General features: G+C 36.6%; 1 protein-coding gene across 1 annotated transcript; it reads left to right on the top strand.

The window, feature by feature from the left end:
- The first annotated feature begins 4,406 nt into the window (after positions 1-4,406).
- Positions 4,407-12,712, top strand: LOC141505131 (major urinary protein-like). The gene is made up of 7 exons (XM_074210666.1): positions 4,407-4,561; positions 5,230-5,366; positions 7,879-7,949; positions 8,719-8,826; positions 11,334-11,435; positions 11,633-11,677; positions 12,513-12,712. Exons 1-6 carry the CDS (start codon positions 4,478-4,480, stop codon positions 11,650-11,652), a joined length of 522 nt encoding a protein of 173 aa, XP_074066767.1. The 5' UTR covers positions 4,407-4,477; the 3' UTR covers positions 11,653-11,677; positions 12,513-12,712.

Genomic DNA, 12,712 nt, shown 5'->3' with positions numbered 1-12,712 from the left:
TAAAATAAAATTAAAAAATTAAAGTTTGGGCAATTTTTTCTTCACATTTTTGGTGAGCCAGCCAGGAGCAGAAGAACAAACTCCCACCTCCTTTGACTTTCTCAGCAGCAAGGGACCCAAGAGATACTACACACCAGATGTGTTTTTGTCCTTGGTTGCCCCATGAAATCCAACCCTGGGAACTTGAACTGCTTTCCTCGCCCCCACTACCCACTTCTAAGGCTGAGGTAATTTACTATGTAAAGCTTGACATGAAACCACAAAGGGTTTTAAGGAATGGATCTAGGCAAAGTATGCAACTTTAACCTACGCTCAAAGAATTGTGGTATTTCTTTGAACAATCTCCCCCATGACAAGTACCCAGCAGATGCAATATTGGTTTTGCTGGAGGGCACTGCCCAGAGATATTCAGCCTTCACCTACTTATATGCTATCTTCCTCTTCTGTCTACCCTCTCCTGGTTATGCCTCTTCTGAAACTCCCACTTCTATGATACAAGATCCAGAAACTGAAAATCTTGCTATTTTTTCCCCCATAGAGACAGTACATCAAGCAGCAGGGAATGTCTGGTGTATTTCAGAGAACGTAACCAGTTTAAACTTTCAGATGTTTCTCACTGGAGGACAAACAACCTTACATTTTTATGAAGATCCTGTCTCAGTTATTGTTCAGTTTAAATTGTCTTTTGAGGCTATAAGCCTATTTGGACTGATATGACTGATTTTATGGAGACTGCTATTTCCTGAAGAAAGTACAGACATTAAGTCACTAAAAGATATTTAGATTATAATGAACCAAAGAAAATCTTGGTGACTTTCTTTGGATCAAAGTCAAGAATGAGAATGTTGATCACATTTCTTATGGTAAGTTAGGAATCTTCCTTGAACTGACAGCTTGGTGGTAAAGTAGATCAAGTACCAGTCAGGGTCAGGAGAACCTGAATTCAAATTCAGTCTTGGACTTGATAACTGCTAGCTATGTGATGCTGGGAAAGTCCCTTCATCTTGATTACCTCATATCCAGGACCATCCCCAGGCAGCCTGTTTCATATTTAGACTCTGCACCCAAATGACTCTGGAGGAGAAAGTAAGGCAGGTGACTTAGCCAAGAACTCTGTCACTCAAATCCAATTCAATTTTTTATCATGACAACATCTCTAAAAAAGTCATGGTCCTTTTCGAGAAGAAAGAACAAGCATTACCAACATTGCTTAAATTATAATTGTATTTAATCACTCATCTAAAACTAGTTACAAAAATAAGCATTGCATAGGAACATAGAAAGACCAATAATGGACCTTATACCTTCATTACTGCTTGCTAGCTAAACTACAAGAGCTAACAAAAGATGTCTTTACCCTGTTTTGAATTTAAACTATGAAGGACCCTCACATTTGTTACTGAAATATATATAGCCATCATCTCTTCCTCAACCCTAGGAGTAGAACAACCATTGCATCTCTCTTTGGGAATAGTCTATCTATGTTATGATCATCTAGTTATCAAACATATTTTAATCTTGTCTAACTTATGATCCTGCAGGCATTTATTTTTAGCTAATCGAACTGATTCTGGGGGGTGTGTCATATATCTGAAATTGTTCCATATTTGAAAGACCTATAACAATAGGGCCCTGTAAAGCATCAGTGCCTCAGTTCCCAAGGAAGGTTTGGGATCCACTTCATTTGAAGGGGGCCAGATTCCTTTATTAAAAATGTGTGGCTTAGAGGTCTAGCTCAATTTCTCTTTTGATACCTCTGTGGAATTTTTCTCCATCTTATCCTAAGGGTGTTTTTCCATACATTGGTGATTTCAGGGTTTAAGAAACTCTCAGTGAGGGGACTTTCACTTCAATGTCATATCCTCAACTGCTCTGTAGCTTATAACCTCAGAGAGTTGATTTGAAAACTGAGAGGCTAAGTAACTTGACCAAATTCACTCAGACAGTAAATGTAGAAAATTAGACTGAACTATCAGAACTCCCCAAGTCAACAGTTATCAAATAAAGTGGTCTGTGAGGTCCAAGGAGGAAGATGAGGATCAGGGCAGATATGCTGGGGAAAAGAACCTTTGAGATGAGCTTTAAAGGGCAGATAGGAATTCAATATCTAAAGACAGGGAAAGAAGACCATGAGTGCCATAGGAAATCTTGAGAGCAAAGGCATAGACATGGAAAGTGGAAGTCATATAAAAAAAAAAAAGTTTGTTTTTCTTAAAGCATAGAATATTTGGATGAAAGCAAATGTAAAACTGTGATGGCAGGTTCAATGAAAAGAACAGATGTTGGGGGAGGAATTCACATAGTAGGTAATTCCATTTGACTGGAGCATATAAGGGAGATAAGGCTAATGTACAAACATCTTCAGTATTATTTCAGAACAATAGCTGATCATATATCTGATGCATTTTCAGATTCACAAAGTGCTTTCCTCATAAGAAACAGTATCTGTTTTGTCACGTGCAAGGTTAGTCATTCTAATTTTGTACCTTGAGAAACTGAGGCTCAGAGAGGGAAACTGATTGGACAAGTTCCACACAACTAGTAAGTTTTGGTACTTTTCCCATTCTTTTATGGAGTATGATCTTGTCTCAATTAGGCAATCAATAAACATTTTTAAGCTCCTATATTGTACCAACTTTTCTGTTAGCTTAGCTGATCACAAGGTAAATGTCTACATCTCAAAAAGCATAAGATTTTATGGTATATAATTATGTCCATTTTTAAAATGTCATAATTAAAAATATCCCATGTACTTTCCATAAATATTTTTCAGGTACTTACTATGTTCAAGGTGTAGTACTGGGTATAGCAATAGAAGAAATGGAAGCAAAGAAAAAAGAAAAAGAAAGAGGTGAAAGAAGGGAGAAGGAAGGGAAGAAAGGGATGGAAAGAGACAGGAGGGGAAGGAAATAAGAAAGGAAGGATGAAGGAAGAGATGAAAGCAAAGAAAGGAAAGGAGAAGGAAGAATGGATGAAAGAAAGAAGAAAAAAGAAAGAAGGAGAAAGCAAGCAAAGAATAGTATGAAACAAGGAACAAAGAGGAGTAGAGAGTAAGGAGGGAGGGAAGGAAGGAAAGAAGACAAAATCTATAGATTTTACATTTGCAATATCTCTCTTGTATACCACTTTTTCTCCAGTTTCATTGCCATTACTAACCTGCTTCAGGTTCTCATCATCTTACACCTGTACTACTTACAATTGCTGGCTGGTGAAGCTGCCTGCCTTAAGTCTCTCCCTGATCCAGTTGATCTTGCATTCACCTGTCAAAAGAACATTCCCCAAAGAAAGCTCTGAACATGTCAAACCTCAAGACAACTCCCTACTCTATAAATTCCAGGTTCTCTGTCACTTCCAGGATCAAATAAAAATCCTCTGTTTGGCATTCAATACATTTCATGACCTGATTCTATTATCTTTCTTTTTTTAAGTTTACAGGGCAATAGGGTTAAATGATTTGCCCATGGTCACTTTACCATGGTCATAGGCAAAATTATTAAATATCTGAGGTCAAATTTGAACTCTGGTCCTCCTGACTTTAGGGTTGGTGCTCTATCCACTGTGCCTCCTAGCTGCCCCTTCATTGCATTTTAAATGTTCTTACACTTTGTACTTCCTATCATGTACTCTTCAATCCAGAGATATTATTAGCTTTCTTAATGTTCTTCGAACAAGACACTTAAGCTCTCAAAACCATTAATTGCTTTGACAGTCACCTTTGCCTGGAACAATGTCTTTCTTCTTCTCCTTTTTCTTGTTTCTTTTAAGGCTCTGTTAAAATACTCCCTTCTACAGGAAGACTTTCTTGATTCCCCATTCATTCCAAGACCTTTCTTCTCTTGATTGTTTAAAAGTTACCTTATATGTAACTTATCTGTACATTGCATATGGCATATCTAATAGACTGTGAACTCCTTGAGATCAGGGAATGCCTTTCTTTGTATCACTACTTTCTTTGTACTGCTACCACATAGAACAATGGATGTCTCACAGTAGCCACTAAATAAATGTTTATTGGATTGCTACAATTAGGTGGAAAGCTCCAGAGTGTGTGGTGTGAGATAATTCTTTGCTTGGGCACTTTTCCCATATTGCCAAAAAAAGACTTCCTTTCATAAACAAAGTGTTAATTGCCTGAAGGTCACAAGAATAAAAAAGATAATTACTGTTTTCTCTTGATTTAGGATGGATAGTTTATCCCAGGAAATTGACCCAACCTAACAATAGCCATAGATTCCAGAAATTTGTATTTGAAAAGAATTTGTTTTCTTTGTTAAAAAAATCTAATCTGTCCTTTGGATCTCTGGCTAGCAGATATCCTTTGTTTAGTAAGGGATTAAGATTCTCTTAATGCCACATCATCAGGAAACTCAGCCAACAATGAGGTATAAAAGCAACTGACCAGAATGCCCAGAGTATTCATAAGAATCCTTTTCACACATTCAACTGTTATTAGAGCATCAAAGAAAAAAATAAGGAGATGAAAATCCTACTGCTGACTGTGGGGCTGGTCCTGGTCTTTGGCATCAAAGCCCAACCGAACAACTTGGAAGACCCAGAATCTGTAAGTGAGCAAGGATGGGATTCAGATGGCATCTGGAGCCCTTGAGTTCTACACATCTACTAATTACATGCCACATGACTTCTGTCATGGAGGTTTATTTTAGATTTAAATATGAGAGGGAAGATGTTTCCCTCAGGACAAGTGATTAGAGTTAGAGAACAGAAGAAAGTATTTTATATATATTGAAAAGGAGATTGCTGTTAAGACCCCAGGAGAGGTCTTCCATCTTTCTAAGATAATTTCTCACTCAATTCCCCAAATAATTATAAAAATTACCAGCAGTTTCTGAGTTCAAGATAAGTAGTAAGAGGTGGGGAAAATAATATTATCTAAATATTAATGTCATGAAATTCAGATAAAATTAATTCCATTGGACATATGTCCAAGAAACCTAGACACGCAAAGATTAAAAAGTTTCCCTAAGTTAGAGTGTATTAGTATTAAAACCAAAAGTAGAACTCAAATTTCCTAGCAATTAGTCTCATTATCTTTCTACTTTGCTATGAACAACCAAGGAAGACTGGCCTGAGGATATATGTCACCTGAGGCTTCTGTTTGCTCACATGTGAAATGAAGGATTTGAATGATGGTTCAACCCAGCTGTAAGATATGATGGTCTGTGAGAGCCTTGTGACTTTTTTATTTCTCATCCCAACTCTTTTCCACAGCTTTCAGGAATATGGTTCACTGTTGCAGTTTGTGCTAATGTGACATCTAAGATTGAGGAAGGAGGTGAACTTAGGCTATATGTCAGAGATATCACAGTACATGATGATGGCAATCTTAGTGGAACTTTCTGCAGAAAGTAAGTGCTATTTGTTAATTGGTGAATGTGAAAGAGGGAAGAAAACTGGGGTAATAGTTTTACAGAATCTCTTGATCTATACACAATGACACAGGAAACAAGTGATGATGATGGCAGAATGTAGGTGGTTGGGATGTTTTTAATCACCATCTGAGGAACTTCCATTTTCTTGCTGTTCTAAACCTCTCTAATGAACTTGTCTCCATTTTGAGTCTAGATGGGATACTTGAGGCCCTTTTGCTAAGAAAAGGGAAACATGATACTTATTTGAGTTTGAGATTTGCTCTAGCAGTTGATGGACCTTCACTTAGACTACAAAAAGATCTGTGTGGGACAAATGCCACTTAAATATATTTTGGAGATCTCTCAAGGTATGAAGAGAAAGCTTCATTCCTTTCTTGAGGAATGGGCCACAATCAACTACAGAGATTGAGGCAAAACCAAAAAAAAATCCCATTTATCTTAACTAGATTCCTGCCCTCCCCAGATCCTCCCTCATTAATGAGGAATGTGGTTTTACAGTCTAGACTCTCAAACTAATCTAGGGAAAAGAGCATAAAATTCAATCTGAACCAGATTATCTCTTCAGCCCCAGGAATTGAATGGTCCTTGGGACTTCAACAGATAGGGTGGGGTCTCTTGATTCTTCACCAATATCCCAGAGCAACCTCCCTTTGTCAAGGGAGGAGGGGCACACAGTTAACTATTCTCCAATCTATAATATTCTACTGAAGAAATCTCAGACTTTATCCCACTCAGAACTATTAATATTTTCTGTATAAATGTCTTCTCTTTTATTCATTGCTTCCCTAAAATATATGGGAAGCCTTGGGACATCTGTGTCACAGAGTATGGACATTTTAAAAGTTTTCTCACCATAATTTCAAGTTCTTTTTCTAAGTCAGTTAAAACAATTTGCAACTCCAGCAATAACACATTAACTCCATTTTTGCACAGTCATTCTAACTCTGACAACTTCTATATTTTCACATTGTCAATTTTCTAGATTTGAATTAAATCCTTGGAGTTTTTTTAAACTGAATTTCTTTTATTATTAGTGATTTGGAGCATTCTTTCCTTTGATGGTAATTGTTTATAATTTTTCTTTCAATATTATTTATATTTAAACTGAGGACATTCAGGTCATTTAGTGGATATAAGTGCTAGGCTTGAAGTCAGGAAGACCTGAGTTGAAATGTGGCCTGAGACACTTACCAGTTAAGTGATCTTGGTCAAATCATTTCATCATGTTTGTCTTAATTTCCTTATGTATAAAATGGGTATAATAATGGCACCTATCTCACAAGGTTCTTGAGGCAATCAAATGAGATAATATCAGCAAATTGCTCAACACAGTAACTGGCACACTAAAGGATTCTATAAATTTTATTTATTATTATTATTGTTATCATTTATTTTTCAAGTTTTTGTCTACTAGAAAAATGCTTTGAGTCATATAGTTGTATAAGTTACAAATATCTAGGATATATTACACTTATATGTGTTTGATGGAAAGATTTTTTTTATTCTTTCCTAGCTGATGGCTTGCTGTCCTAGCCTCCTTACTTTCCTTTCTTCAAGAAAAGACTTTTCAATTTCATTTAACAGTTTTTTGTGATTTTTCTTCCAATTTTATGACCATTAATATAATGAGTAAATTTGTGATATAACATGTAGTTTTAAACCTACTTCTGCCAAATCACATTCCTGTTTTCTGAGAAATTTTTGTACAGTATTTTTTCCAGATTATTTTTTTTATTTTCAGATTTATCAAACTATGATTCTTCCTTTTCCTGTCTTTTTTTCTGATTTACTATTTTCCTTTTTTAATGAGTATCATATAGTTTGGTTATTTCAGATGTATTGATTAGATAGGGATAATTATTTTTTTTTCTTTTCTTAAGATGATGTGACTATAAAATGCAATGAGTTTATATTTATATATTTCAGATTAAGGAGGTAGCAGATTTTCTCCACAATGAGCCTATGAGATAATTCAGAAAATTATTAACTGTATTTTGTGGCTAAGCATTCTAAACTTAGAAAACTGATGACTTACTTGCCCAAGATCACACAGTTAGTAAGGGGAAGAGCCAGGATTTGAACATAGATCTTCTGAATCCATCTTAATTTGAATTTTCTAAATCTCAGTGATGATCACAAAGCAAATGCTACACAAATCTACTAAAGACAAAGCTCTCTTGTCTAATCAAGTGCTCTGTTTTATTAAATATCATCATCTCTGCCACATTAGAGAATCTAGATGTTTCAAGAATTCAAATTTAATTCAAAACATTCAACAATTTTTATAATGCAGAATAGCTTCTAAGGAAGCTAGACATTACCCTAGATTTGGAATTATTCAAAACATTATTTAAAGAAATAAAAAAAAAACTTTTTATACATTTTTTGGCTAAAATTTAAATAATAGAAGAAATGGAAAATTTTGTTTCACAGTAAAATTTCTTGAGCTAAGATGAGATATAATTGTAATATTAATCTTTTTTTCTAGGGAACGTGAAGAAGAAATTTTATTTCCTTTGAGTACTTTCTTAGGAGGTGATGGTGAAAGGCATTTTCTATGTAAGTTGAAACCTGGATCTCAATATCTTATTCTGTAACTAATTAATGGACAGATTGTTTAACAAAGAGGTGACTAATGGTCACTATGAAAAGAAATGTCTTTGTGGCCAGTGGGACAACATCTTCTCAAATGTCTCTCCATTACCATGTCTAAGTCCCATCAGGATTCCAACTGTGCAAAGTCTAGTCAGATGCTAGCATCTTTCTTCCTCCTCATTGAGTCCTCGAAGTCTGATTAGCACTTATGTGACTGAAGTAAAACCTAACTCATTGTGTAACCTGGCACAACTCTTTTGTTATCTCGACTTCACTTTCCCAATTTGTAAAATGTGGTGTTTGACTCAATGGACTCCCAAATATCTTCCACTTCTAGATTTCTGTAATTGTAGAGCAGGGCTGTCCCACCTTACTGTTAAAAGTTTGTATTGAAAGAATAGACAATTTATTTTGATTTGCCATTTTGGTGAGAGCTCTGATTGGCTCAGGTTCATTTACTAAAAGCATTTAGTAAACTCATGGACAGAAGCATAAAATCTCATTGTGGATGTGGCTAACAGGGTGCATTTTGGATATCTCTGCTCTAGAGGAAGATAGGTATAATATTGACAAACATAAAGGTTTGTTAACAAAACAGTAGTTTGGTTTGAATGTCAAAATGTATGATGGAATTGAGACCTTAGCATGCCATTTAACTACCAGTAAATATCAAGTCTTTGCCTTTTTTCCTGTAGTATCAAATTTCTGATCTGAACTTTTGATGCCTTCACAGATGATGGAAGAAATGATTTTGCCCTTGAAAGTCAGGGTGATCAATATGCCATGTTTTCCGTAAAAAATGTAAAAAATGATGATACAACTGCTTGGGGATTACTCTATGGTATGTATCCTATGATCCTGCCTTTTGGCTTTTTTCTTTCTCTTTTCATGAACAGAGAAGTGTAATGAAGCAGGAAAATGCAGTATTTTAACATAGTGTGCCCCATACTGTGTTTGGGAGAATTATTTTTTTTTGCATTTGCCCAATTGAAGATCTGAGAGACTTATTCTCATTTTGTTTTTGTCCAATTATATTTTCTAAGGATTTGTTTTCTTGGTGCAAGGTATTCCTTGTTTCTCCCAAATTTTCCAGTTGTTTTTTAAACTACTTCTTTATTTCTTTCATGACGTTTTTCTGTGCTGAAGACCAGATCATATTCTCCTCAGAGGTTCTAGGTGTCTCTGAGTTAGGGTCTTTTCCTTCCAAGAATTTTTCTATGGATCCACGTTTCTGCTGACCCTTCTTCATTTTGCTAAGACCTTGAGTTGGGGAGGGACTAGTTCACAGGGGTTTGGGATCCCTAGAGGCTTTAATCACTGAGTGCAATTTCTCTGGCTGGCCAGTAGGAGGTGCTGGTTGCTTTCTCTGGAGTGTCTGTGACCTTGATTGAGCCCTTCTCTCTTAGCTTAAAGCACGTGATTGAAGCTATTGAATCCCTTTGCCTTCAATCAGTGGTGGGCTTTACCCTGGGGTGAGGTCATTCCTCTCCCTATTGTCAGCTGGGCTGGTTCTTCTCCTCACACCCTGTGCCTGAGGTAGAAGTAGTCTGCTATTGTTTGTTCTGGGAAGAGACCTCATGTGCAAAGGAGGTGTGGACTCAGAGTTCCTCAGACCAGAGGAGCCCAGGGATGGAATCCACAGCTCTCCTGCACCAGAACTCTCCCCCCAGCCCTGTTGGCAAGCTCCAGAGGGTCAGCACCAACACCAGTGCCCCTTTTCCCTAATTGACTCAAGCCCCTGTTGTCTAACCCCATGGCTGAAACAGCAGGTCCATCTCTTGGGCCCTCAGACTCCTAGGTTCCAATTCAGTTACTAATCTGGCTGATCTGGGGCTGATCTACCTTCTGTGCCCAGACTCACCCACCCAAGGCTGCTGTACTAGTTAAATCCCTCAGGATTTCTTTGAATTTCTTAGATTTCTTAGAGATTTCTTAGATGTTCTTTCTCCTGGGTTTTCTTTCTGGGTTTTGTGGTTCGAATTTCTGTTAAGAGGGTTGATTTATATGATAAATGGGGAAAGATCAGGAGGCTTTAGAACTGTGCCTGCCTGTCTTCTCTCCGCCATCTTGGCCGGTAGTCCCCATACTGTGTATGATTGCTGTGTACAGGTCCTGAGATCAAAGAAAAGTCTTATAACAACAACAAACTGACCATGCGGAGATTCTTTCAATAATTTCTGAAGGCAGATCCCTTTAGTGAAATTTTTCTGAACAGACCTGTAAATTTTTATATTCCTATTTCCATCCAGAATAGTAAATGATACAAAAAAATTAGTTAGAGAGACAGACAGGCAGACAGACAGTCAGAAAAGTCACAATTTAATTTTTCTTTTCTCTGTTCTGGAAATTGGCAAATATTAAGTAATCATTCTCTTTTGTTCAACCCAAACCTCTAGAAAAGAATGTAACTAAAAAGCATTGGACATGGAGTGGCGTCTGGTAGAATACTGAACTATTAAATCTATTTTCTTCTCTTCCTGGTCCTGCTTTATATTGTTCCAGATGTACTGAATGATAAAAAGAGGTTAATGATGAAATGTTTAATTATAGTTTTAATAAAATCAGACAAGAAAGGGCAAATCTCTGAAGAGATAGGAATAAACTTTGGGAATAATGCATTTTTTTGGTGAAAAAAAGAAATTAATTCAAATGGTTTCAGCAATGAAGTTTTGTCTTGTCTTTCCTTCTTGTTCTATCATATGACCCTAGTATCTCAAATTTGCTCCTCAAGCTTCCCGGTCTCTGTCAGTCTGGGAGGTGATAATTGGCCCACTATATTGGGTTACTCTATCTCCATACCTCCACACTCTGGATTCCCTAGGGCCCTTCAGGGCTCAGCATGAGTGCCTTATCCTTCAAAAAAGACCTTCCAACATAAAATAGTTAATCCCTCATAAACATTTATTTTGTATTTATATTTTTGCTTCTTTTGCAGTTGGTATTTGGCAATTATAAAATTAGCTGTTTCTTTCTTGTATATATGGTAAATTTCTAGAGAGAAAAGTTCAGTTCTCCTTTTACCTTACATCACTTATCCCTCAAATAGTAATTGGCACCTAGAAGGAGCTTAATAAAAGCATGTTAAATGATTCACTAAAAATCAGGGCATTTTCCCCACTCCTTTATTAATTATCACATCAAATTTTTGAGCATATGATAGTTCCAATCCTCAATGTTATGTTTAGTCACTGATATCATAAGGAAAGACAAATTTCCCATGATCCTTCACTCACATATAGTGGGCCACAATTTTCACCCCTTCACCTAGAACTCCCCACTCTCCACATATTCTTGCAAATGATGAGTGAGAGAGAATCAGCAGTAATTTCATTCTTACCCAAACTTTAGGCCGTACTCCAGACTTGCCAGAGGAAATAAAGGAGAAATTTGAGGAAATGTGCATACATATGGGAACTGACAAAAATCAAGTTAAAGACCTGTCCAATGATGGTAAGCTCTTCTTTATCTCCTTTTCCCCAATTTCTTTTCATGACTAGGAGAGATTTTCATAAAATGGAAACACTTCTAGTTCAACTCCTCTTGTCCTTACCCCAAAAATCTTATTCCCTTTCCCCTGAGATAGTGACAAAAAGCTCTCAGAAGGATTCACATCTGAAAATCACTGGTTTCTTTCTTTGTCTCCATAGATGCATGTGACAGGCCTTGATATAGAACTCCATGGTGGCATGCAGGTTTGTTATCTCTAATCAAGGGATTATTGATTGAGAGTCATATTTCTTTAGGAAGCTAGAGCAGGGTCCTTAGATGTTCAGTGGCATCAATTGGGACAGATAGAATTCACTTTATTGGTTTTTACTGCTTTTTGAATGCTCAGGAATGTTTGATCAGTCCTTGGCTGTCCTGAAGTTGTCTGCTGCAGCAAGTACTTGAAAAGGGGGAGGGAGGATGATTCACATTATCTTTATCTCTAGGGCTGTTTTAATTCTGTCTGTTCCCTCATTAGGTTTCAAAAGTTGATATACATGAGATTAATATGAAAATGTGGAGTGGTCAGAAGGATAGTGTTTTAGGAGGAAAGTATGGAAAGGAACCAAACCAAAGAATTGTAATAAAGCTGTGGAAGATAATCGAGGTTAGGAGGTGAGGGATTTAAGATTAGGAGGAGGTAGGTGAGCTTTTGGGATGGTGTACAGGGTCATAATCTATATTTGAATTCAGTTGAATTTAATCCATCTCTGTTTCCATAAATGTCAAGAAGGAAGTTTTCCTTCTCCACTTCCTAAAGATGTCTGTCCCCTTTTTCCTTTTCAATTGAGGGTTATAAGAATAAGAAAATTGTATCCAGTTGCTTTTCATCAAATTCCATTATCAATATGCACCCCCCCTCATATATGACTATATTACATTATCTATTAAATTCTATGTTTCCCTATCTACCTTCCCATGGGTCAAAATTTCCTCCGGGAAATTAATTTTTCATGTTTACTCCAATTTTAGCCCCACAAATCTTTGTTCCTAAGTCACATTGTGTTTTTAATATAATCACATCCTTTCATTTTTCCATAGGAATTACTTGGATGAACATCCTTGTGTTTCTGGGAACTGTTCCTACTTTCTTCACAGAAATGTCAGTGTTGATTATGAAAATTTCTCTTGCACCCTCCAACCTACTGGGGAATTCTAACTCTTCCCTGTTCTGTCTCATCACAGGCAGGTCTCTTATGTGAAACCTTTACAATAATGTCTAATAAATGATTATTCCAATA

The sequence above is a fragment of the Macrotis lagotis genome, chromosome 1, assembly GCF_037893015.1.
Source record: "Macrotis lagotis isolate mMagLag1 chromosome 1, bilby.v1.9.chrom.fasta, whole genome shotgun sequence".
Lineage (NCBI taxonomy): Eukaryota > Metazoa > Chordata > Mammalia > Peramelemorphia > Peramelidae > Macrotis > Macrotis lagotis.
This window is presented reverse-complemented; position numbering and strand designations above follow the sequence as displayed.

Excerpts from the sequence above, each read along its gene's own strand:
- LOC141505131 (XM_074210666.1), top strand. The coding sequence starts at position 4,478 with ATGAAAATCCTACTGCTGACTGTGGGGCTGGTCCTGGTCTTTGGCATC. Across the intron at positions 4,562-5,229 it reads ACTTGGAAGACCCAGAATCT|CTTTCAGGAATATGGTTCAC; the intron begins GTAAGTGAGCAA and ends TCTTTTCCACAG. Across the intron at positions 8,827-11,333 it reads TGCTTGGGGATTACTCTATG|GCCGTACTCCAGACTTGCCA; the intron begins GTATGTATCCTA and ends CCCAAACTTTAG.